General features: G+C 35.5%; 1 protein-coding gene across 1 annotated transcript in view; it reads left to right on the forward strand.

The window, feature by feature from the left end:
- The first annotated feature begins 3,849 nt into the window (after positions 1 to 3,849).
- The window catches only part of LOC127972281 (alpha-2-macroglobulin), a 28,574-nt gene continuing 6,277 nt past the window's right edge, over positions 3,850 to 26,146 (forward strand). Inside the window, exons 1-27 of the mRNA XM_052575686.1 lie at positions 3,850 to 3,990; positions 4,177 to 4,357; positions 14,178 to 14,334; positions 14,933 to 14,985; positions 15,109 to 15,129; positions 15,238 to 15,403; positions 15,492 to 15,576; positions 16,455 to 16,572; positions 16,677 to 16,797; positions 16,885 to 16,994; positions 17,083 to 17,250; positions 17,343 to 17,576; positions 17,688 to 17,900; positions 18,002 to 18,151; positions 19,196 to 19,321; positions 19,497 to 19,584; positions 19,949 to 20,072; positions 20,300 to 20,525; positions 20,596 to 20,722; positions 20,801 to 20,922; positions 21,021 to 21,072; positions 21,143 to 21,226; positions 21,307 to 21,483; positions 21,593 to 21,668; positions 25,538 to 25,694; positions 25,785 to 25,859; positions 25,938 to 26,100. Of these exons, the coding sequence (XP_052431646.1) occupies positions 3,908 to 3,990; positions 4,177 to 4,357; positions 14,178 to 14,334; positions 14,933 to 14,985; positions 15,109 to 15,129; positions 15,238 to 15,403; positions 15,492 to 15,576; positions 16,455 to 16,572; positions 16,677 to 16,797; positions 16,885 to 16,994; positions 17,083 to 17,250; positions 17,343 to 17,576; positions 17,688 to 17,900; positions 18,002 to 18,151; positions 19,196 to 19,321; positions 19,497 to 19,584; positions 19,949 to 20,072; positions 20,300 to 20,525; positions 20,596 to 20,722; positions 20,801 to 20,922; positions 21,021 to 21,072; positions 21,143 to 21,226; positions 21,307 to 21,483; positions 21,593 to 21,668; positions 25,538 to 25,694; positions 25,785 to 25,859; positions 25,938 to 26,100 (3,457 nt within the window). The 5' untranslated portion in view covers positions 3,850 to 3,907. The remainder of the gene's footprint in view (positions 3,991 to 4,176; positions 4,358 to 14,177; positions 14,335 to 14,932; positions 14,986 to 15,108; positions 15,130 to 15,237; positions 15,404 to 15,491; positions 15,577 to 16,454; positions 16,573 to 16,676; positions 16,798 to 16,884; positions 16,995 to 17,082; positions 17,251 to 17,342; positions 17,577 to 17,687; positions 17,901 to 18,001; positions 18,152 to 19,195; positions 19,322 to 19,496; positions 19,585 to 19,948; positions 20,073 to 20,299; positions 20,526 to 20,595; positions 20,723 to 20,800; positions 20,923 to 21,020; positions 21,073 to 21,142; positions 21,227 to 21,306; positions 21,484 to 21,592; positions 21,669 to 25,537; positions 25,695 to 25,784; positions 25,860 to 25,937; positions 26,101 to 26,146) is intronic.

Consider the following 26,146-nt stretch of genomic DNA (forward strand, 5'->3'; position numbering starts at 1 on the left):
TCAGCGTCATCAGTCTTTATAATCAAGCACTCTCACGCTATTTGGTTTCAAGTTTGCTACTCTTCACTCTTATCTGACTCCATTTACCTACCTGTGTTCTCCTACAATCCCTTTGCGCCCTCACCATCTGAAAGACAAAGGAAGGACTCTTGTGACTCACTCAGTTTAGTTCGATTACTGAACTGTTGATGCCTACCTTGCCCCTCTGTTGAATATCCTGCCGTCCTTATCCTCTGTCCATCCATTGAGCCTGTTGTGATTTCCCACTTACCTGAGTGTTCCCTGTGTGTGTTGCTGACAGATACTTTGTAAAATCTTCAGAACACAGTTTAAGATATTTTAGATTTAATTTTAGATTGTAAAGTTTCCACAGTCAGTGATGTTTTGGGGTGCCATGCCATCTGCTGGTGTTGGTCACTGTGGTCCACTGTGATTTCAGAGGTCAAAGGTCAACACAGCTGTATACCAGGAAGTTTTAGAGCACTTCATGCTTCCTGCTGCTGACTAACTTTATGGAAATGTAGATTTCATTTTCCAACAGGACTTGGCACCTGCACACAGTGCCAAAGCTACCAGTACCTGGTTTTAGGACCATGGTGTACTTGTTCTTAATTGTCCAGCAAACTCGCCTGATCTTAACCCCATAGAAAATCTATGGGGTATTTTGAAGATGGAGATGCATGCGATATGCCAGACCCAACAATACAGAAGAGCTAAAGGCCACTATCGGAGGACCCTGGGCTCTCATAACAGCTGAGCATTGCCACAGATTGATCGACTCCATGCCACGCTGCAGTAATTACAAGCAAAACGAGCCCCAACTAAGTTCACGTTCGTACAATGTTTCTAAAAATCCTTTCTTTGTGTTGGTTTTAAGTAATATAATAACTATTTGGGATTTTCCTTAGTTGTCAGTTATAATCATCAAAATTAAAAGAAATAAACATTTGAAATATATATCAGTCTGTGTGTAATGAATGAATATACAAGTTTCACTTTTTGTATGGAATAAGCTAAATAAATCAACTTTTTAATGATATTCTAATTATATGACCAGCACCTGTAGGTTGTAGAATTTTTATATTCTCCTGCATTGTTAATTGAACAGCATCAGCCAACAACTAAATTACATTTAAAAAATAGAAAGAAAAAAAATATAAATGACTAGCAATTTACCCCAAATTATCAGCCTGTCTTAACCCATCAGTCAAGAAAGTAAAGAATGCTATTATTCCGAAAAGTTAAACAACTGTATAAATATAATATGAAAGTGAGATAAAGAGAAAAAAGAATAACAAAAATAAATGATATTACCCCTTTAAACAGAAAAAGTATGTATTAATCCTGTGCAACCAGGATTACCAAAATTATTCCAGAGTTTAGGAGTCATGCGGAAAAGCTCTACACCCTCACATGGACTTTGTTATTCTCTGTGCATTATACAAAACAAAAATATAGTATTGGAACAGCAGCTTCACAAGTCTCTACGTTGAAGGGCAAATTATGGTACTGAATCTCAAGTAAGTATTTTTAAACTGAGTTTCATGACGAGCTTTCAGAAGTAATTTTAGAAGTGTCAAATGATTTTGCAAACATATTACGGTAATTCTCTTACTCCGAATGAGTGGGTGTAGGTGATGTTTGACCCTCAGATTCAGTGTCATTGTTTGTTTAATCAAGGAAGACATCAGCAGCCTTACGTTTTGTTCACTTTACAGTTTGTTCAGATGATACACTATATATATTGTTTACTACAGGTCGTGTGAATTGATAATATAACATTTAGCACAAATTAGCTCAATTCTAATTCACCACTCATGTTTTCATAACAAAATACCTGCATGGTTGAATCATTAATCAGATTTTGTAAGACCTCCTTTAGAATGAAAGTCCATTTATTAGAGACATTTATCTCATGACCTGGATAGTATGGGATGGTCACTCGTCATCAAGACAGTAAATGTTAGCTGCTGTTGGAAATGGCTCCTCTCTTTCTTTCTCGTCTATGTCAATGGACAAACATCAGGCAAGGCACCTCCATCTGCAATGCCCCTTAATAATTTTTGAAGCATCATATAAAAGTTTAACTGGACCATGATCAGAAATCACAATAGACCCATAGGAGATCAAGATCAAAAATCTGATCTGAAGAAAGCCTTGAACAATTAGATATCTGCCTGACTTGTATGAAACCTTTGATATATTAAATTGGATGGCTTTATGAATCAGAATCTTTACTCCCCTTGAGTTGGATGTATATGAAGAAGAGATCCCTTAAACCAGGCCATCTTCTACGAACTGTACTTTAAGTAGTTAGCTAGACAAAAGGTGGGTTTCTTGATGCACAATAGATTCTTTAAATTGTTTGTCTATTTTAACTTGGAAAGTTTGGGGCTGGGTAAGTCAGTAGAATATCTTAAAGAGTCTTAAAAAAAAACTAGAAATCTGGTTGTCTGTGGTAGCCCTAGAGACAAAAAAAGTTTACCAAATATACTTGCAGCCAGACTAATTGTCAGTGTACTTCAAGTGTGTTAATGATTAGTTAACTTGAAGTGTGCTATTTTGGAACAACTTTTTGAATCAACTTTTTTGTACTAAGTGTATTTAAGTTGTAATTAAATTATCCTAAAGTACAACTTTAAGTGTATTTAGTCTACTTTTTGTGCTAAATTGGAACAACTTCAAGTATACTTAGTACATTTTAAGTATAAACCTATTTACAAATTGAACATGTGAGAGAAAATTCACAATTATCTTATTGTTTTTTTATTAATTAGAGGAACCAGACTTCCATTGAAACTTCTCATCCCCTCACTCCCAAGTAAAAACAGAAGGATTCACAATATTATACTAGAAATTGTCAAACTTTGCCAATCTGCATATTCATCTCAAAATCACAACAAAAAAACAACAAAAAAAAACATGGTATATAATCTTCATCATGGTCTAGAATCTTCAGTATTAACAGATTCACACATTTTAATGAGCTGAGGTTTCAGAAGCCATATAAGAAGAGGTCAAAGTATTTGCAGATATGAAGAAACATTTACTCTGAGTGGGTGTAGGGGATTCTTGACCCTTGATTTCAGTATTGATTGTTGACACTGGAAGGAGCCCTAGGGGTATTTTGGTTGTGTGTGTGTGTGTGTGTGTTTGTGTGTGTGTGAGCTTGTTTATGTGGTTAACGAGGACACACATTTTTGGATTATGACATAGGTATGACACAGGTATTACAAAGAGGAGGTGGTTTATGAGGACATTTTTAGTGTCCCTGTAATTCATACTAAATCATACAGAATTAGTTATTTTGAAAATCCAAAAATGCAATGAAAGTTTCCTGTGAGGGTTAGGTTTAGGTGTAGGGTTGGGGTAGGGCAATAGAAAATACAGTTTGTACAGAATAAAACCCATTATGCCTATGGAGAGTCCCCATAAACCACATATACCAACATATGTGTGTGTGTGTGTGTGTGTGGTTTGTTCAGATGATGATGTGTGTATATTTAACCATTTTCTACAGGTTGTGTAAATGACTAAAAACATTTATAAAATATAAAAATAAATATACATTTCCTTGTAAAATAGCAGCATAAATTCACTGTAAACTTTGTTGTTAAACTGTAAACTATGTTTTGAAAATATCTGTATAAGTATTTGTTACAAAGTCATCTATATTGTATTGCAGAAATACTGTAATCATTTTAATATTTACTGTAGCACAGATGTATTTTTCAGGTTTTTGTAGTGCTTATATTACACAGGTTTTCAAACGTTATTGCCTACATGCATGGTTGAATCATTAATCAAATAATCAATATAAATGTTTTTGAAGGACTACCTTTAGCATGCGACTCCTTTTATAAGAGACGGCTCAGTTTATGTCAAGACCTGGATATCACTCGTCATCATGGATCTGAACGTTAGCTACTGTAGGAAATGGCTCCTGTTCTCTCTCCTTCTTGTCTGTGTCAATGGGGAAACATCAGGGCCGTAAGTAAATATGTTTCTATTCATTTAAATTTCTGTATTAATCTTATGTCGCTTTTTCTAAGTTAAAAAAGTGGCAACTAGATCAACACATTAACTTTGTTCTGCAATAAAATCCATAAAAAAAAGTAAATTAAGAAAAAAGAATGTACTACTCAAATCATTGAATGCCTTATCATATCTTTACAGATCTTTCACAGTGACGTTTCCTGCAGTGATTGAGTCAGGATCTGAGGCCAGACTGTGTGCAAGTCTTCTCAAGCCCAATGAAAGCCTTGTCATGAACATTTATCTGGTTGATGGTGATCAGAGCATTTTACTGCTGCAGGAGAAAGCTGAGGAAGAGTTTCACCGCTGCTTTAACTTCAAGGTCTGCCCTTAGCATATTATAATAAATACAGGTGCTTCTCAATGAATTAGAATGTCATGAAAAAGTTCATATATTTCCGTAATTCAACTTAAATTGTGAAACTCGGGTATTAAATAAATTCATTGCACACAGACTGAAGTAGTTTAAGTCTTTGGTTCTTTTCATTGTGATGATTTAGGCTCAGGTCTAATATATCAACTCATAAATAATCATAACAATTATAATACATCATAATACTTACGTATATGTGGTTATAAGTTTAACAGTATGATTATTTATAACACACAATGAGCACCATATTAAATCTACTTCATTAACAGTATAATGGACTGTATCCTATCTTGACATTGTTTATTTAAGATTTTTTTCAAAGTAATTTATTTATTTTATTTGTAGAAAAAAAAAGACAAAAGGGACAATACATATTAATGAAAATATTTCACAAATGTAAATATGCCAGATTATAGCCAAAGGCTAATTTCCATCTGCAGACCCCCAAACAGGTAGATGTTACACATAAATACACATAACTACATACAGACACACTATGCACAGTCTATATACAGAGAAGCAAGTACAATAACAGTGATCACAACATACATGTCCATAATACACTATATCCATGCTACACTAACTCCTATTACACAACCCATATCACACTGATAGTTCTATCCCCTTTATTTTTACAAAACACTAACTCTATTTTACATCTAGTATATATATTTATGATTACTAAACATGCTCACATATTTGTGTGTTCCTCAACCATACTTTTAAACGATTCCTAAAAATAGGCAAACTTGTGCTTTCCCTCACTGACTGAGGGATACTATTCCAAAAGCTCACCCACTGATATGATAGAGCGTTCTGTGAAAAGGATGTCCGCCTAAACGCCAAGACACAGTCACCTCTCATATTGGCTCTAGTCACTCAAGACCCGACAGCACTGATAGACCTTTGTTTAATAAAATCACTCAATGGTAGAGGTGCCAGACCATGTGTAACTTTATAGTTTAAACAGGCTGATTTAAATAATTTGAAATTCGCAAAATTTAAAAACTTATATTTATCTAAAATATTACAATGATGATATGAGGAAGGTTTCTTATCTAATATTTTCAATGCTCTTTTGTAGCATACCTCAATTGGCCCGATAGCAGCATGACTCGTATAAGACCAACTTGTGATACAGTACTCAATATGAGCCAGTATCATAGAGTGCAAGAACGTAATCGCTGCTGTATCCGATAATGAGGTACGCATTTGTTTAAAGTTCCGTAAATTAAAATTTACAGTATTCACAACTTTTTTTATATGTTTTTTAAAAGATAATTTTGAGTCTATCAGAACTCCCAGATACCTGAATTCCTCAACATTAGTTAATTCTTGTCCACTCAAGCAAACTTTTACTGTGGCCACAGTTGTTTTAGGTTTACTAAAACACATTGATACAGTCTTTTTAACATTAAGACACAAGCATTAATCATTCAGCCATTTTTGCAAATCATCTAAAGCGAATGAAAGCTGATGGGCTGCATCCTCAGCACTTTTGGCATGTGTAAAAATCACCGTATCATCAGCATACATAATCGTGTCAACATTTTTGCATACATTGGGCAAACTATTCACATACAATGAAAATAGCAGAGGTCCTAAAATTGATCCCTGAGGAACACCCTGTGTATATTGAAGATTGGGTGACTTACAATTCTTTATTTGCATACATTGTTTTCTATCCGATAAATAAGACTGTATCCATTTAACTGTTTGATTACTAAAGCCAAATGTTAACAGTCTAGACAAAAGCTTTAAGTGATTCACAGTATCAAACAAACGCTTAAGATCAACAAAAACAGCAGCAACATAACTGTTTTTATCTAAATAGAACTTCACCTTCTCGACAAAAACACAAATAGCCATTTCAGTTGAGTGTAGAGATCGAAATCCAAATTGCATAGGGTGCAGACCCGGATTGGAATCATTAAAATGTGCAATGATAGAGTCGGCTATCCACTTCTCCGCTATTTTAGAAAAGATAGGAAGTATGCTGATAGGTCGATAAATAGCAGGGTCTAGTTTATCACCCGATTTGTATATTGGTATGACATTTGCAACCTTCCAACTCAAGGGAACGACTGCCTGCGTAATTGACAAATTAATAAGATGGGTCACAGGCACCAAAATACAAGATTTAAAAAGCTTCAGAAGATTGGTATCAAATCCAAACACATCCCTTGCTTTAGAATTTTTAAATTTAGAGATTATGTTATCTACTTCATTTTCTGTAATTGCGTGTATATTAAACGTAGAATTTGGAGTTACGGCATCCATATAAAGGTCAATGTGGGCCATATTTTGTTGAGAGTCACAAGAGCTAGAAAACAATTGAGCGATCTCATCAATGGTATTTTGAAAATAACTATTTAATTTAGTTGCTAGGTTGAAAGGCTCTGATACCAATTCATTAGCAAATTTTAGTTCAAGGTCTTTATCAGCAATATGCTTGCTTGTACCCAGGAGTTTGTTAATATTTTCCCAAATCAACTTACAATTTCCTCTGGCACCATTAATTACAGACATGAAGATATTTGCTTTTGCTATTCTCAAGGTTTGTGTGACTTTATTTCTTGCGGATACAAAATGTAATCGATCAGTAGTTAATCCAGATTGTAATGATTTTTTTAGTAATTTATCTCTGAGTATCATAAACTGTTTACACTGATTATTGATCCAAGGCAAGGAATAAACTCGTTTCTTTAAATGACCCACTTTCTGAAATTGAGACAGAATCATTTTAATAGTAGAGTATATTAAATCACAACATTGATTAGTGTCATCACATATTACTATACTAGACCAATAAAAAGTATTTAGAGCTGCAATTAAGCATTGTTCTTGGCTCTTTGGAATAAACGTTTGTTTTATATGAATGTTTTTACAGACACTTCTCAATCGTTTTTTAGTCAGCTTTCTAGAAAAGAATATAGCATTGTGGTCAGACAAGCCAGTTAGGAAATGTACTTTTTTATTATTCTATCTGGTTTGTTAGAAAACACCAGGTCTATCAAAGTTTTAGAATGATTTGTTATTCTAGTGGGATCACTGATCATTTGTGTTAATCCAAAATTATCTGTAGTTTCTTTCAGTTTCTTTCTGTCACTTTTGCTGTCCCAATTTACATTTAAGTCTCCCATTAGAATAACCTCATTATTAAAGTCACAACAACTCAGAAGTGCTTTAAATTGATCATAAAAATCTACTTTTGCTGACGGCGGACGATAAAGACATAGAATAGTAAATGACATTTCTGTTGAAAGTGGCACTTTAACTCCAACACATTCAATTGATATTTCAGTAAGCCAAATTATTTGTGTACATTTTAAAGAGTCCTTCATATAAATTAACACCCCTCCTCCCTTCCCTTGATGCCTATCCATTCTAAAGACATTGTAGCCCTGTAATGATACCACTGCTTGTGGGGAAGAGGGTTTAAGCCAAGTTTCTGAAAGTCCTAAGAAATCCACATTTGAGTTAAAGAGAAGATGCTCTAATTGTTCCCTCTTAGGGGCCATACTGCGTATATTCAGATGGCCTCCTAAGAGCCCTTTATTTTTACACTGTGGATCCCATAGTCCTGGCTTGATTAAGAGTCTGAAATAACTTACATGATCGATATTTTTTAAATACCGGGTTCCTTTGTGTGCACATGGATATGATGCGTTGTGAAGCCATACTAGACTTAGTTGTAACAGAATCCAGTAGAGGTGTTATTAGCCCAGATGGCTGCTGTAGCCCAGGTAGCAAAGGTGGTATTAGCCCAAATGACTGCTGTAGCCCGGGTGATGGTATTAGCCCAAGTAGCTGCTGTAGCCCGGGTGATGGTATTAGCCCAAGTAGCTGCTGTAGCCCAGGTATCAAAGGTGGTATTAGCCCAGGTCGTTGCTGTAAACCAAGTAGCAGTGATGGTAATAGCCCAGGTAGCTGCTGTAACCCAGGTAGCGGAGAATGAATTTGCCCGGAGAACTGCTGTAATCCAGGTAGCAATGATGGTATTAGCCCAGGTAGCTGCTGTAACCGAGGTAGCAGTGATGGTAATAGGTCAGGTGGCTGCTGTAGCCCAGGTAGCAGAGATGGTATTAACCCAGGGGGCTGGTGTAATCCAGGCAGCTGTAATGGTATTAGCACAAAGAACTGCTGTAGCCTAGGTAGCAAAGGTGGTGTTAGCCAAGACAACAGCTGTAGTTGTGATACAGGGCTTAAAACAGGCCAGGATTCTGCTCAACATCACCAGCCAGAAGTAGTATCATCAAAAGATTCATAACCCCAGGGAATGATCTAGATGCTGTTTGAACAAGTTTACCTGGGGGCGGTCTAGCATGTCCACAATCCAGGATTCTTGCATACAAAAGATGTTGGCTCCTCTTTGCTGGATAGAGAGTTATCCATTTTCCTTGGACATGTTAAATTCAATAGGATGTAAAAGGACAGGAGAAGACCAGACAAACATAGCAAAGTCCAAGGGTTTTTGATGTACTTTTGTTGCAAACAAACGGGACCTGCCAAACCATGCTGCTGCACCACGGCGGCCATCTTGAGATCTGCACAGTATCTTACTATAGCTTGTGAGTACAGATGTTTAGTGTTTCCTGTGGAGCCAATGTTTATTATTTGATGTGAGCTTAATACTCCTACTGAAAAAAATTATATCTTTTATATGGTTACATTTTATTTTGCTGGTCCCCTTAATCAATTGACTATCAACAACTTTGCAACTACATGCCAACTAACTCTCATTAGAATATTAGTATGCTCAAGAATGGTAGAATGTAGTATGGTAGAATAAGCTGATGTACTTCCAAAGACACAGTTTATCTGTTTGTTGACCATCAAAATATAGTCTTAGCATACAGTACATTTACAGTAGCAGACATACTAATACTCCAATGATCACTAGTTGATATGCAGTTGCAGAGTTACTTATCAACAGCTGTCTAAAGGGTACTATCAAAATAATCAAACTGATATAACAATAAAAATAGTTCAAAGCAAATGTGTCATATTACACATTCATCTGATCTGTTACGTGATCTTATGGCTGTTTGAGAGAGAGTTTTTTAGTTTTTGTTATTATTATTATTTTCATTGCTACTTATAAGTGGGTTTTGTCCATTTTAAGTAAAGTAGCATCAGAAAAATGGCAAGATATGAGGCTTATAATACATTATAACTATATATAAATATAATCCATTTGAAAAGTGAATGCAACGTGTTCATTGTGTTATAAATAATCATACTCTTAATAGCTATAACCTCAAATAAGTAAATATTATAATATATTACAACTTTACTTATGAATATTCATGAGAAGATACAACATATTATAAGTTTTATTATACTGCATAATTCATTCATTATAATGCTTTAAGAATATCCTTATAATGTATTATAAAAATGGGCTTCATAGAGTGTTAATGTAAAACATTTTGCTATTTTTTTTTTTTTTTTTTTGTGAATTGTTGGCCTTCTGGAAAATATTTTTATTTACTGTATATGTACTCAATACCTGGAATACTTTTGCTTTAATTACTGCCTCAAATCAGTGTGGCATGGAGGTGATCAGTTTGTGGCACTGCCAATATGATATGGAAGGCCAGGTTTTTTGACAGTGGCCTTCAGCTCATCTGCATTGTTTGGTTTCTTGTTTCTCATTTTCCTCTTGACGATACTAGATTCTCTATGGGGTTCAGGTTAAGGGAGTGAAAGTGTGAACACACTGTGAACAGTGCAGTTGGGGGATCAGTGCCTTGCTCAAGGGCACATAAGTTGTGGTATTGCCAGCCAGAGATTCAAACCCACAACCCTAGGGTTAGGAGTCAAACTCTTTAACCACTAGGCCACAACTTCCCCAAGGTCTGATGAGTTTGCTGGCCAGTCAAGCACACCAACACCATGGTCATTTAACTTTTTGTGCTTTTGGCATTGTGGGCAGGTGCCAAATCCTTCTGGAAAATGAAATCAGCATCTACAAATGATGGTCAGCAGAAGGCAGCATGAAGTGCTCTAACATTTTTTGGTAAATGGGTGCAATTTCTTTGGTTTCCAAAAAACACAATGGACCAATACCAGCAGATTACATCGCACCCCAAATCATCACAGACTGTGGAAACTTAGCACTGGACTTCAAGCAACTTGGGCTATGAGCTTCTCCACCCTTCCTCCAGACTTTAGGACCTTGGTTTCCAAATGAAATACAAAACTTGCTCTCATCTGAAAAGAGGACTTTGGACCACTGGGCAACAGTCCAGTTCTTCTTCTCCTTAGCCCAGGGAAGACGCCTCAGGAGTGGCATAACAAAAGAAACACGACAACTGTATCCAAATTCCTTGACACGTCTGTGTGTGGTGGCTCTTGATGCCTTGACCCCAGGCTCAGTCCATTTCTTGTGAAGTTCACTCAAATTCTTGAATCGATTTTTCTTGACATTCCTCATATGGTAGCAGTTCTCTCAGTTGGTTGTGTGTCTTTTTCTTCCACACATTTTCCTTCCACTCAACCCTCTGTTAACATGCTTTGATACAGCACTCTGTGAACAGCCAGCTTCTTTGGCAATGAATGTTTGTGGCTCCTTGTGAAGGGTGTCAATGATTGTCTTATGGACAACTGTCAGATCAGCAGTCTTCCCCATGATTGTGTAGCCTAGTGAATAAAACTGAGAGACCATTTTGAAGGCTCAGGAAACCTTGCAGATGTTTTGGATTGATTAGTTGATAGACTGTTGTGAATTGGTGGGTTTTTATTAAATGTGAGCCAAATCATCACAATTAAAAGAACCAAAGACTTAAACTACTTCAGTCTGTGTGCATTGAATTTATTTAATACACGAGTTTCACAATTTGAGTTGAATTACTGAAATAAACTTTTTTACGCCATTCTAATTCAATGAGAAGCACCTGTATTTTCAAATAAATTTCAATCCAATTCAAGTTTTTGTATAGCGTTTTTACAATACAAATCATTGCAAAGCAACTTTACAGAAAATTTAGTTTCTACAATATTAAGTAGTAGCTTATCAGTGGTGACTGTCAGTTTATGTGCATATGGGAGACATTTTCTTAGAAATTAATACAAGATGTAGTCAAACAGACGTTGAACACTTTTAACAGCAATTATTATATGATCACACTTGTAGTAATATTTTGTAGTTCTGTATGTTGTTTCAAGGTTAGCATCATCTGAGGTCCTCTGAGGGGTGGGCATCATCTTTTTTCTGGTGTTCTTGATCCAGACTGAAGCTTGTGTAAATCATATTGGCAAAACAGATAAACAAATAGAGCCATAATTAGCGTAGTTGCTGTTCCAACCAAGTAAAATAAATTAATTTAACCCAAGCTAAAGAATAATAATGCACATTTGATCAGATACAACTGCAGTCACAAATTATGAGATGCATTGTTTGAATGCTTGACGAAAGAGATGTGTTTTTGATCTACTGTAGATTTAAACTGAGAGAGTGTGTCTGAACCCCAAACATTATCAGGAAGGCTATTCCAGAGTTTGGGAGCCAAATGCGAAAGAGCTCTACCTCCTATAGTGGACTTTGCTATCATAGGAACTACCAAAAAGTAGAGTAGCATGGTATAAGGGTAGTTAGGTATGCAGGAGCTAGTCCATTTAGGTCCCTATAGGTAAGTAATAATCATTTGTAACTGATAACTGAACATAATAACTTGCTAGTGCAGCGACTATAAAATTGGCATAATATGATCATATTTTCTTTACCTGGTAAGGTCTCTAGCTGCTGCATTGGACTACCTGTAGCTTTTTTTATTGAAGATGCAGAATAAGCACCTAGACGTCCATTACAATATTCCAGTCTAGAGGTCATTAATGCTAGCTGAACTAGCTTCAGAAACCGATAACATGTTTCGTAGATTGGCAATGTTTCTAAAATGGAAGAATGCTGTTTATGTAACATATTAGACATCAACTTGTCTTTTGAAATTTTCCATAAGACCCAGATTTTTGACTGTAGAGGAAGTAACAGTACAACCGCCTAGTTGCAAACTGTAATCTAAGAGATTGTGTGTACTGTTTTTTGGTCTAATATATATCTCTGTCTCATCCAAATTTAATAGGAGAAAATTATTGGTCATCCTATCTTTTACATTTTTAACACACTCCGTTATCTTAGATAATTTAGAAGTTTCATATGATCTCGTTGAGATCTACTGTATAGTTGAGTATCATCAGCATAACAGTGGAAACTAATGCCGTATTTTCTAATAATATTACCAAAGGGCAACATGTGTATATTGAAAATAGCAAAGGACCTAGGATAGATCCTTGTGGCACTTCATATTTTACTGGTGATAAATGAGATCCTCCCTATTTAAATAAACAAGGATCTAAACCATCTTAGAGCCTGCCCTTGAATACCTGTATAGTTTTGTAATCAACCTATGTGTATGTCATGATATATGGTGTCGGACACAGCACCAAGATCAAGTAAAACTAGCAATGAGATGCAGCCCTGATCTGACACAAGAAGCAAGTATAATTTTAACAAGTGCAGTTTCTGTGCTATGGTGGGGCCCGAAACCTGACTGAAATTGTTCAAACAGATCTTTTTTTTTTTTTTTTTTTTTTTTTTTTTTTTTGCAGGAAGAAGCATAATTGAGCAGACACAACTTTTTCAAATTTTTTGACATAAATGGAAGATTTTAAATGGGCCTATAATTTGCCAGTTCACTAGGATGGTTGTGGTTTTTTAATAAGAGGCTTAATAACTGCCAGCTTGAATGGTTTTGGGATGTGAACTAAAGATAATGAGTTAATAATATTGAGAATCGGTTCTTCAGCTTCAGGTAACAACAACTCTTTCAGTAATTTAGTGGGTACAGGATCTAATAAACATGTTGTTGGTTTAGATGCAGTGATAAGTTTTATTAGCTCTTCCTGTCCTATAGTTGTAAAGCACTGCAGTTTATCTTTGGGTGCGATGGATGAAATGGAAGAATTAGACGCTGTAGAATCTACATTTGTTATTGTATTTCTGATGTTATCTATTTTATCAGTGAAAAAAGTCATTAAGTCATGACTATTAAATGTTGGTGGAATATTTGAATTGGGTAGTGTCTGGTTATTTGTTAATCTAGCCACTGTGCTGAATAAAAACCTTGGGTTGTTTTGTTTATTTTCAATGAATTTGTGGATATGCTTGGTCCTCGCAGTTTTAAGATCCTGTCTGTACTGTAGCTGGACTTACTGTTTTTCCACGCAGTTCTAAAAACTTCCATGTTATTCGTTGGGGGCAACAATTTCTAATGTATTAGAGAAAATAGTGCCCATGTTGCCAGTCATTTAATCTAGTTCATGTGTATTTTGGGGTACAGATGAGATAAATTAGGCAGGTTATTATCAAATCTGTCTTTGGTGGAACAATAGTTCTGCCCTGACAGTAACACTGAGCCATATAGTTAATATCAGCAATATGCACCATGCACAATACAAGGAAATGGTCAATAACATCATCACTTTGAGGTACGATATCAGCAAAATCGTTTTCATCCGATATAATTAAATATAGTGTAAGATTAAAGTGATGAGTGGGCCCAATGACATTTTGCTTGACTTTTTTTTAGGTCAGTAAACGCAAGTCCTAATGCATCGTTTGTATTATCAACATGAATATTAAAATCTCAGACAAATAGTGCTTTATCAACTGTAACCAAAAGGTCATTATAATTCATAATTCATCATAACAGTTTTTGAGATGGTGTGTTTGTAGAGGTTGTGAATACAGGATATTATTTCTCATCAGGCTCCTCTGGTAGAAACAAAATCTGTTCAGAAAATGAAGGTAGAACTTCAAGGAGAGTCTTTCAAGATGGCTGAAGAGAGAAAAGTCATGTTCAGACCTTACCATCCTCTGACGTTTATCCAGACTGATAAACCCATCTATATTCCAGGACAGACAGGTAAGCTGTTAATGTTTAAATATCATCAAATATAGGCCTATACCCCCTCCTTGACAAAGCCTAATATTAGTAAACAATATATTGATACAGTATATTGAGCATCACAGTTTGATATTAACCCGGCTTTGTAATGTCAAACATGTACAGTGTAAAACGAAGCAGTGTCAAAATATCAGTGTCATGGATAAAACATGATGGAAATACTGTATGCTGTATAAACAGTCTTTTAGCTTTTGAGATAAAAAATTGTCAAATGTTGATGGAAAATGATGGAGAGTGTTTTATTCTTTTAGTCAACCTAAAAGTCCATTCAGGAAAAAAAGCTGAAAGTGCAGTGCTGCAGCCTTCATGTAAACAGGTCGCCATGCTAGTGTATTGATGCAGTCAATGAGACTGACTCCATGAACATTAACATTAGAACATTAAACCCAGGAAATATACAGAGTAAAATGTAAGATAAAGAATATCTATAATTTACAGTGAATGAGCATCGTAGAATGGTAGAGTCAGGAAGCTTATGGTGTATTAGATCTGAAATACTCGTTATCAAAATACAAACATGGATTATAATTGTATTTAACATACCTTTTTTTCACAGTGAATTTTAGAATTGTTACCATGGATAAAAAGTTTTCGCCGCTTGATCAGCAGGTCTGGCATGTTTTTTTTTTTTTTCTCCTTTATTTTTAAATATGTTCAACAAGCAAACATGTTGGCTTTTAATCATATCAGTTTTACAACTTTTTTAATTACTATTTGTTTGTTTATTTACAGTATAGTTCAGTGGTACTTGAGGTAAGAACACATTGTGTTTTCAATAATTATTCTGTATGTCTTCATTATTGATCAAAAAATTTGAAAGCTGGTTGTAACTAACTTCACTTTTTGCTTTGTATTAAATAGGACAGTAAAGGTAACAGAATTGGTCAATGGACAAATGTGTCTTCAACAAGGTGGATTTTGCAGCGTTCTTATGAATTAAACCCGGAGGGGCATCAAGGCATGTACAAACTGAAGGCTTATATTGGTGACAGGATGATATCCCATGATTTTGAGGTGAAAAAATATGGTAAGTAATGAATAATTTGCAATGTTTGCATGGGACAAATTTCATACAAAATTAAAATGTGATTAACAATAACTTTCTTACTTTGTAGTTTTGCCTAAGTTTGAAGTTACTGTTACAGCACCAAAAACAGTGAGTATAGATGATGAGTCATTGGCAGTTGAGGTTTGTGGAAAGTGAGTAGCATCTTTACTTAAATTTATTAGAGGGGTCATATGATGCTGCTAAAAGTTGATTCTTTACAAATCTCTTTATTCTGAAAAGTGAGGTGTGCTCTGATTGGCCAGAAATCCAGTGCATTGTGATTGGCTGAATCCTTCAAGTGTGTTACGCCCCTTACCATACTGCAATGCCATCTCTGGGCACGACGAGACAAAACCAATAAAACCCATTGCAAACTAGGCATTTTTTTTTTGCATCTAGTGAGGACTTAATTACTAATTGTAATTACTTATACTGTTTTTTGTTTGTTTGTTTGTTTTTATGTGTTGTGTATTGCACTGCGTAAACATAAAACCATGTTTGCATTTGTAATTGGAGAAACGACAAACAGCAAGTGCTACCCTACACTGCTCATAACTTGCACTTGAAATGTTAGTGGCAAATCAGAAACAGCCTTTGTGTGTAGACGGCATTGTAGGCTACTTTTCAGGAAACAGTCCTCAATAAAATGAGCTGCATAGATTTCTGAATATTTGGATTGAACTGCTCTGGAAAAGTACCGTAAATACAGCTTAATCACTGATTTCTAGTTGTGTCCCCTTTTGGAAGGCCAAACAAAGTAATTTTGCTTTCACAAAGAAACACACAGCATCACACATGGCAGGCTTGAGGACCGGCTGACGGGTGTGGACAAGTCTTAACTTTTAAAAAGAAAATCTCTTTGAGTTTGAGACTTTAGTCTTTGCAAATTTATGGAATTTATCTATTCACAAACAGATTGTAACACTCCAAAGAGAAAGGGACATTTAAAATTGCATCATATGACCCCTTTAAAAACATAAAGAAAGTATTGTTTCCTTCCATCCATCTTTGACTTGTACATGTTTTACAGATACACATACGGGCAACCTTTATCTGGTAAATCATGGGTGAAAGTGTGTCGTGATATTCCACGCTACTCTTACAGGCGTGACAAACACAGTCCAATATGTGTGAATGAAACTACTGAGGTTTGTTAGTGCAGTACCAAAAGTGTCATGTGGCATTTATTTCCTAAATGCAGATTATTAAATTACTCTAATGTATTGTGTTTATGTTCATTAATTTCCATTAGATGAAAAGGACAGGCTGTGCCATCCATACCTTAGATCTATCTGCCTTTTTAAACTCCACATATGAGAATCAGCTGGAAAATTCTCTTCACGTTGAAGCAACAGTCACAGAAGAAGGAACAGGTGAGCTGTTAAGTCTTGAAAGGAGAGCTTTAAAATATGATTTCATTAAAATGCAAGTTTCACACTCCATATATTTGTATTTCACAGAGATTATGATGACAAAATCTGAAACTGTATCTCTTACTTTTGAAATTGGAAAATGCACACTTACTGACCTGCCCAAAACATATGAACATGGATCAGTTATAGAAGGAAAAGTAAGTGTAAAATCATGTTGTCTCAGTTTAACAGGATTATTTGATATGTACAGAATCATTTATTCCTTCAAAATCTTATCTTAAACAGATAAAACTCTCAAATTTCAAAGGCGCACCAATACAAAACAAAGTGGTTTATCTTTTGGAGGGATCCTGGTCTTCACAACTGCTCCTTAATCTCACTACAGACAGCGATGGACTGGCCAGCTTCTCTCTTAATACATCTAGTCTTCCTAAAGTAGACATTACTCTGATGGTATGACAGTTGCTGCTCATCCAACAATTGTTTGATCAGTTAATATTTTGATAACATGAAAATATTGGCACATTCTTTTTCTTTTTTTCCAGGCAAGTGTGTATCCAACGTTTCATGGTTATGGTTACAAAACACCATACTTCTCTACGGACAGAAAAACAGTTAATCTTTTCCAGTCTGCCACTCCATACACCCCATCATTAAGTGAACTGATCATAGAAAACATTGAGCAACCATTAAAGTGTGATGCTGAGTTAACAGTGACCATCAAGTATTATTTTATTGGAGAGACTGCTAAAGACTTCAAAACTGACATTGTCTATATGGTGAGAATGTGCAGAATGTACACTGATACACTGATGAATTCATTGTTTGTTAACAGTATTAACTGGCTGCACTGGTCAGTTTGTCATTGGAGTGTCATCTGTCTGTTTCAGGTCTTGTCCAGAGGAGTGATCGTTCATCATGGATATGAGAAGGTTGAAGTCAAGTCTTCTAATGGAGCAGCAAGTGGCACAATGTCATTCAAACTGTCTGTTGGTGCAGATCTAGCTCCTGCAGTGCAGATTCTGGCCTACTGTGTTCTGCCCAGTGAAAATGTTGTTGCTCGTAGCAAAACATTTGAGATCGAAAAGTGTTTCAAAAACAAGGCATGTCAAAAAAACAAAAAACAAAAACATTTTCCCATTTACACAATAACAGTCATTCTGATTTAATACTGAAATGACTCATCCTGCTGTTGTGGTCACAGGTTTCTCTGCAGTTTTCTCCTGCTAGAGCAGTTCCTGGTGAGAAAAACACTCTCCATCTCTCAGCTCAGCCTGGTTCACTGTGCGGCCTCAGTGCTGTAGATCAGAGCGTCCTGATCCTGAAGCCAGAAAAACGTCTGGATATTGAAAAGGTGTATATGCAGAGATTCAATGTTGTTTACCTACATGTATGTCTTCATAGTTGGAATATATGAGTCTCTTCTATAATCATCATTATTGTTTATGGTGACATGAAGGGAAGGGAAAATTCACCCAAAAATGAAAATTAGTCCATGATTTACTCACTCTCAAGCAATCCTATGTGTAAATTACTATCTTATTTCAGACAAATATAAACAAAGTTATATTTAAAAATATAATGTCTCTTCCAAGTTTTATAATGTTAGTAGCAGTCTAGATTTTGTAGTAAAATAAAGTGCATCCTTTAAATCATAAAAAGTACTCCACATGATTCCGGGTGGTTAATAAAAGCCTTCTGAAGTGAATTGATGCATTTGTATAAGAATAATATCCATATTTACAACTTTATATACCTCTCCATCTCTCTCTTCTGTTAATTGTTGTGCATGTGTCAAACAAAACACTGCTCGTTAATTATTTCAAAAAGAGTTAATTAAGTACAAAATGAGGATTTCTAATGGAAAATGTTGGAGGATTTCAGTATAAGCCAAGAGGAGTCTGGTTTTCTTGTGGTGTAAACAAAACTTAGTCCTTGAGAGACTAGAGTATTCTCACCGGAGCTTATGCTACAGCTACATCATCCATTGAATTGTCACTCTTTTGTGAATGTGCATACGACAGTTAGTGGAAGCTAGAGATTACGGTTGATAAAATTTTACATATGGTTATTTTTCTTACTCAAATGCATCTTTATTAACCCCATGGAGCATTGTGGAGTACTTTTTTATGACAGATGGATGTTCTTTATTTTGCTTCAAAATCTTGTCAACTATTTACTGCCATTATAAAGGTTGGAAGAGCCAGGACATTTTTTAATATAACTCCAACTGTATTCATCTAAGAGAAGAAAGTCAAATTGCCTTGAGGGTGAGTAAATCATGGGGCAATTTTTGGGTGAACTATCCCTTTAAACCTAATTTTCTTTCCCACCGCAACATAAAGATTAAGAGGTACCCTGACATGAATTGTTTAGTGTGAATGTGCTCTCATCACAGATCTTCAACCTGCTGCCAGTGCAATCAGTATCAGATTACCCTTACAGCGTTGAAGATGAGCAAGAGTGTCTCCATGTGAGACCCCGTCGAGCTGTACTGACAGACAATGCCTATGAATCCTTAGAGGTAACAAGTGGATTAATATGTGTAACAATACAGTAGATTAGTTGAGTAACTACATAAATATATCAATGCATGTACTTACAATTCCTCTTATCCTGACAGCAAAAATGATTTATTATTATTATTTTTTTTTTTAATTTATGTTACATTTAATGTGGTTCATTTTGCTGTTGGACAGAGTGTGGGGCTGAAAATGGCTACAAATTTGGCTGTACGAGTCCCTGAGTGTCTGTCATACAAGGGCTTGAGTTATTACAGAAATGAAGGTATAGGTTATATCTGTTATGCATGTATGAGTTCATTAATGCATGCATTTGCTATCAATGATTTAAAATGACTGGAATTATATGTATAAACCTGAATAGATTTTTTTTTAATTCTACTAAAGCTGATACCCCTTTTTTAAAAAAAAAAAAAAGTTACAGTGTAAACTATAAAAAAGAAAATGATATTGTGGTTGAAATGTTGTCATTATATTAATATGAACACAATGTTGTGAATATAGTTTAGATATTTCAGAATATTTCAGTATATAATGTGACTGAGATACAAGACATTATTTCTGTACTAAATTGCTATAGTACATGTTCTGATATGGGTATCACATCATATTGTGTGCTTTTTCCATAGTGATGTATGATTATATGAGTCGATCTGGTATAATGCTTAATTCGGATGATAGAGACTCTTCAGTTGAAGTGACAGTTCGTACTGTCTTTCCTGAAACATGGATTTGGCAACTTGCTGCACTTGGGTTAGTGACAATACTGTCAACTGTCATTCAATATAATCATCAATATAATCAAGTTTAGGGTTCATATAAACACAACTTTCATTGGATTCATTCAGAGTGACAAAAAATAGACAAACTAGAGACCTACTGTGAATCAGATTACCAGTATTTTATGTCTGTGCTGAATATTGTAAAAACAAAACAGCATCATAAAAGGCCAATCAAATACTCTTGTAATATCAACACAGAGACTCTGGATCAGCTCAGGTTCCTGTGACGGTTCCTGACACCATCACCTCTTGGGAGACGGAGGCCTTCTGTCTGTCCTCCAAAGGTCTGGGTCTGGCTCCTCCTGCTCAGCTGACAGTTTTCCAGCCCTTCTTCCTGGAGCTCTCTCTGCCTTACTCCATCATCCGTGGGGAGATCTTTGAGCTGAAGGCCACTGTCTTCAACTATCTGTCCAAGTGCATCATGGTGAGACTTCAGACTCAGTCTTATCCAATAATATCAAATATGCCACTAATCATGTGTGTTTGATTGACAGGTTAAAGTGACTCCAGCTCCTTCCTCAGACTACACTCTCAAAGCCTCCTCTGATGAACAGTATTCATCCTGTCTGTGTGCTAATGGAAGAAAAACCTTTAAATGGATCCTCACTCCTTCTGTTCTTGGTGAGTTTTCCAGTCTGAATCATTGTTTCTCTGTGTTTGTGTATGTTTGTATCTTCACGTACATGTCTTGTGTTGTAGGAGTCTTGAATATTACAGTCAGTGCAGAGGCTGAGTCGTCCCAGACTGTGTGTGACAATGAGATTGTGAGCGTGCCAGAGAGAGGACGCATTGACACAGTCACACGAAGTCTGCTTGTGCAGGTCAGCGCAGGTCAAACAGCTCTCAGACGTCATTTCTTCATGATCCTAATGCTGATTATGTCAGTATGATGTGTTGATGTTACTGTTTTATGCTGCAGGCTGAAGGAACTGAGAAGACAGAGACCTACAGCTGGTTACTGTGTCCAAAGGGTTTGTCTGCAGACAATATTTAGCATTATACGGTTTTTCTGCTCATCACTGATGTGTTTCTGGTCCATAGGCGACACTCTCTCCGAAGAAGTGGATCTGAATCTTCCTAAAGATGTGATAAAGGGATCAGCCAGATCCTCTGTTTCAGTCATTGGTAACATTTACATACACAAGCAGAAATGAGGAGTTTGTGTTTCTAAAATGTAATGAGTTTCACTGGTGTTTGGTTTTTAGGGGACATACTGGGTCGTGCACTGACAAATCTTCACGGATTACTAAAGATGCCGTACGGCTGTGGAGAACAAAACATGGCTATTCTTTCTCCCAATATTTACATTCTGCAGTATCTGGAAAACACAGAGCAGCTCACTTCAGCCATCAGAGAGAGAGCCACCGGCTTCCTTAAGAGTGGTGAGAGAAAACAATCATGTCAAGAGAATACTGAAATACTGAAAAATTAAGTCACAAAACATTTGACTTCAGAAACACGTGATCAACCCAGAATGTTTAAACTTAAGAGGGGACCAGAGACAACTGAACTACAGACATACTAGTGGTGGATACAGCACATTTGGACACGGAGATGAGAATACATGGTAAATATTTGTAACTTTTTACTCTACATAGTTACAAGGTTAAAATTAGTATTTTTATTTTACATCAATGGTATTTAGTTCAATAACGTATAGACTGTCAAATAATTGGTCAGGAATAATCACCAACTTTTATTTTCTGAAATAAAAGTCTGGGTTTACATAATGTGTGTACTGTGTATATTTATTACGTATATATATATAAATACACACATACATGAATATATATATTCAACTATAACATAGTTATAATTCTGAATATATACATGTACATTTTGAATATATAGTTATAAGCCTTAATATATAAATGTAAATTGTGAATATATAGAAGTGAATCTAAATATATACTGTAGTTATAAGTCTGAATATATTCATGTAAATCATTGATATACAGTAAATGCATATCATGAAATCTGAAAATGTGTAAATCCTGAATATACTGTATAGATGCAAATATGGATATATACTGTATTATCTTAATATAACTATCTTTATTATAAGGCTAATCAATATACTTTTTATTATATTTGTGCATACTGTATATAGTTATTTATATAAATATTTACTATATTAATTATCGTAAGTGCAACTCACTAATCTAAACCAAAAGGAGTATTTTTCATATACTTTAAAAAAGGTTGGCTGTGGTGCCAAAATGTCATCACAGTCAATGACAATGCTAATACCCATCTTTTCTACACAGTTCAGTATGGCTGAGAGGGCTAGGACATTGCCAAAACTATATATATATATATATATATATATATATATATATATATATATATATATATATATATATATATATATATATATATATATATATATATATATATATATATATATATATATACAGTATTGTTCAAAATAATAGCAGTACAATGTGACTAACCAGAATAATCAAGGTTTTTAGTATATTTTTTATTGCTACGTGGCTAACAAGTTACCAGTAGGTTCAGTAGATTGTCAGAAAACAAACAAGACCCAGCATTCATGATATGCACGCTCTTAAGGCTGTGCAATTGGGCAATTAGTTGAAAGGGGTGTGTTCAAAAAAATAGCAGTGTCTACCTTTGACTGTACAAACTCAAAACTATTTTGTACAAACATTTTTTTTTTCTGGGATTTAGCAATCCTGTGAATCACTAAACTAATATTTAGTTGTATGACCACAGTTTTTTTAAAACTGCTTGACATCTGTGTGGCATGGAGTCAACCAACTTGTGGCACCTCTCAGCTGTTATTCCACTCCATGATTCTTTAACAACATTCCACAATTCATTCACATTTCTTGGTTTTGCTTCAGAAACAGCATTTTTGATATCACCCCACAAGTTCTCAATTGGATTAAGGTCTGGAGATTGGGCTGGCCACTCCATAACATTAATTTTGTTGGTTTGGAACCAAGACTTTGCCCGTTTACTAGTGTGTTTTGGGTCATTGTCTTGTTGAAACAACCATTTCAAGGGCATGTCCTCTTCAGCATAGGGCAACATGACCTCTTCAAGTATTTTAACATATGCAAACTGATCCATGATCCCTGGTATGCGATAAATAGGCCCAACACCATAGTAGGAGAAACATGCCCATATCATGATGCTTGCACCTCCATGCTTCACTGTCTTCACTGTGTACTGTGGCTTGAATTCAGAGTTTGGGGGTCGTCTCACAAACTGCCTGTGGCCCTTGGACCCAAAAAGAACAATTTTACTCTCATCAGTCCACAAAATGTTCCTCCATTTCTCTTTAGGCCAGTTGATGTGTTCTTTGGCAAATTGTAACCTCTTCTGCACATGCCTTTTTTTTAACAGAGGGACTTTGCGGGGGATTCTTGAAAATAGATTAGCTTCACACAGACGTCTTCTAACTGTCACAGTACTTACAGGTAACTCCAGACTGTCTTTGATCATCCTGGAGGTGATCATTGGCTGAGCCTTTGCCATTCTGGTTATTCTTCTATCCATTTTGATGGTTGTCTTCCGTTTTCTTCCACGTTTCTCTGGTTTTGCTCTCCATTTTAAGGCATTGGAGATCATTTTAGCTGAACAGCCTATCATTTTTTGCACCTCTTTATAGGTTTTCCCCTCTCTAATCAACTTTTTAATCAAAGTACGCTGTTCTTCTGAACAATGTCTTGAATGACCCATTTTCCTCAGCTTTCAAGTGCATGTTCAACAAGTGTTGGCTTCATCCTTAAATAGGGGCCACCTGATTCACACCTGTTTCTTCACAAAATTGATGACCTCAGTGATTGAATGCCACACTGCTATTTTTTTGAACACACCCCTTTCAACTAATTCAACTAATTGCCCAATTGCACAGCCTTAAGAGCGTGCATATCATGAATGCTGGGTCTCATTTGTTTTCTGAGAATCTACTGAACCTACTGGTAACTTGTTTGCCACGTAGCAATAAAAAAATATACGAAAAACCTTGATTATTCTGGTTAGTCACATTGTACTGCTATTATTTTGAACAATACTGTATATATATATATAGTGACTGAGGTGAAAAGAGACAATTGCAGCAGCATGTGATAGACAGTAAAAGTTAAAATAACTAATATAGTAAGATATTTGCATTGATACAAGTACATACATAAGGTGTTACTGAAAAAGTTTATCCCTGACTGTAGTAAAGCAAGTTTTTACACACACACACCCACGCATACATGCACACACACGCAGTGAAGTAATATGATTAATAAATGAGCATGCCAGCTGATGTTAAATTAATACACCATGGCTTTGTGTAAAAAACACAAAAGACAAGATACAATATTAAAAGTAAAGAGTTTATGAATTACATACATAGGCATAGCGTTTACATAAAAAAGAAAAAAGTAAGAACATTTAACTATTGACATAACTAATAATAAAGATATTATATTTATGCTGAAATGTAGACTGTATACTGTATATTCAGATATGCATTTATATATTAAAGATTTATGAACATTGTGATTTACTGTTACACAATTAGAATAATAAATATAAATTCACAAATTACATTGATGTATTCAAAATTCATATTTACCTCATTCTCTCAGACTTTAACTATATATATTTAGATTTACATTTATATATTCAGAATTGTAACTATATATTCAGATTTATAGCATATTTTTCTTAAAACTGCTGTAATGTGGGGAAGCTGGATGAAACAGGCTGAGGCTTGAATCTAGGTGCAAGTAGTTTAAATAAGATGACTAAGTGAACAAAAACAGGAAACACAGGGAACTAAGAAACAAAAGCACGGGTAGAAACGACACCAATAACATTCAACAACTGACAAAACACAAGTTTGACACAAGGGCCATATTTATACACAGTGGAACACAAGGAACCAATGAATTGCTATGGAGACTGGGAGTCGGTGTGGTGGTTCAATGAGTGTCTATGCCAACTAATGAGGATAGCTATGGACACAGACACAGCAGACAGGGGAAAAACACACAAGGAACATGTGACAGCTGCTCGAAATGTACAAAATGTATATATTAAATGATCATGAATCAATTTGCCAAACTGTGTTTCTGTCTTATCCTGAATCAATACAGTAAACCTATAATAAGTTTTTATATTCAGACTATTTTAGATTGGTTTCTGTTAGTAACTACTGCAGGGTAGCCCAATATCTGCCAGTTTCCTGCTACAGTGTTTTTCAGCAAGATGCATTCGGTTCTCTTTATTTCTGCTAGAAAAATTTTACAAACTGCAGCTTTAAATATATACATGCGTGCATAATAAATATAGACAGTACATACACATAAACACAGTATTTTATTTTGGATGTTATTAATCGCAATTAATTGTTTGACTAATCAACTGAAAATAAATAATGACATTGTTTAAATGAAAACTTTCAAAAACCAGGTTGACTGCCTTTGTCCTGAGGTCTTTTGGCAAAGCACAGAAATACATATTTATTGATCCACAAATTATTCAGAGTGCAAAGGAATGGTTAATAAGCAGACGGGATTCAGACGGCTGTTTTATCCAACAGGGAAGACTGTTCAACAACAGAATGAAGGTGTGCTATTGGTCACTAAACATTATCACAGAAACAATCTATCTGTAACAAAAATGTTTTACTTAATGTTCCTCTAATATAAAACTGCAGGGTGGAGTGAATGATAATGTGACCATGACGGCCTACATTACTGCATCACTACTTGAACTAAAAACTCCAGTCACAGTAAGTTCATCTACAGGAAACACAGTATAAACTCTGAAAATTACGCTCACAGCTGCTATTTCTCTGTTTTTGTCTCAGGATCCTGTCGTCAGTAAAGGTTTGTCCTGTTGTAAGTCCATCATTGAGGATGTCAAAAACACTTACAACACTGCTCTGCTCGCCTACACCTTCAGTCTGGCTAATGACACAGACACTCGACAGCAGCTTTTCAAGAAACTGGAGGATGTTGCTATTTCAGACGGTAAGATATTTGTTTCTGATGACTTTCTGTTGTCCTATATGACTAT

This window comes from Carassius gibelio, chromosome B15 (genome assembly GCF_023724105.1).
Source record: "Carassius gibelio isolate Cgi1373 ecotype wild population from Czech Republic chromosome B15, carGib1.2-hapl.c, whole genome shotgun sequence".
Taxonomy (NCBI): Eukaryota; Metazoa; Chordata; class Actinopteri; order Cypriniformes; family Cyprinidae; genus Carassius; species Carassius gibelio.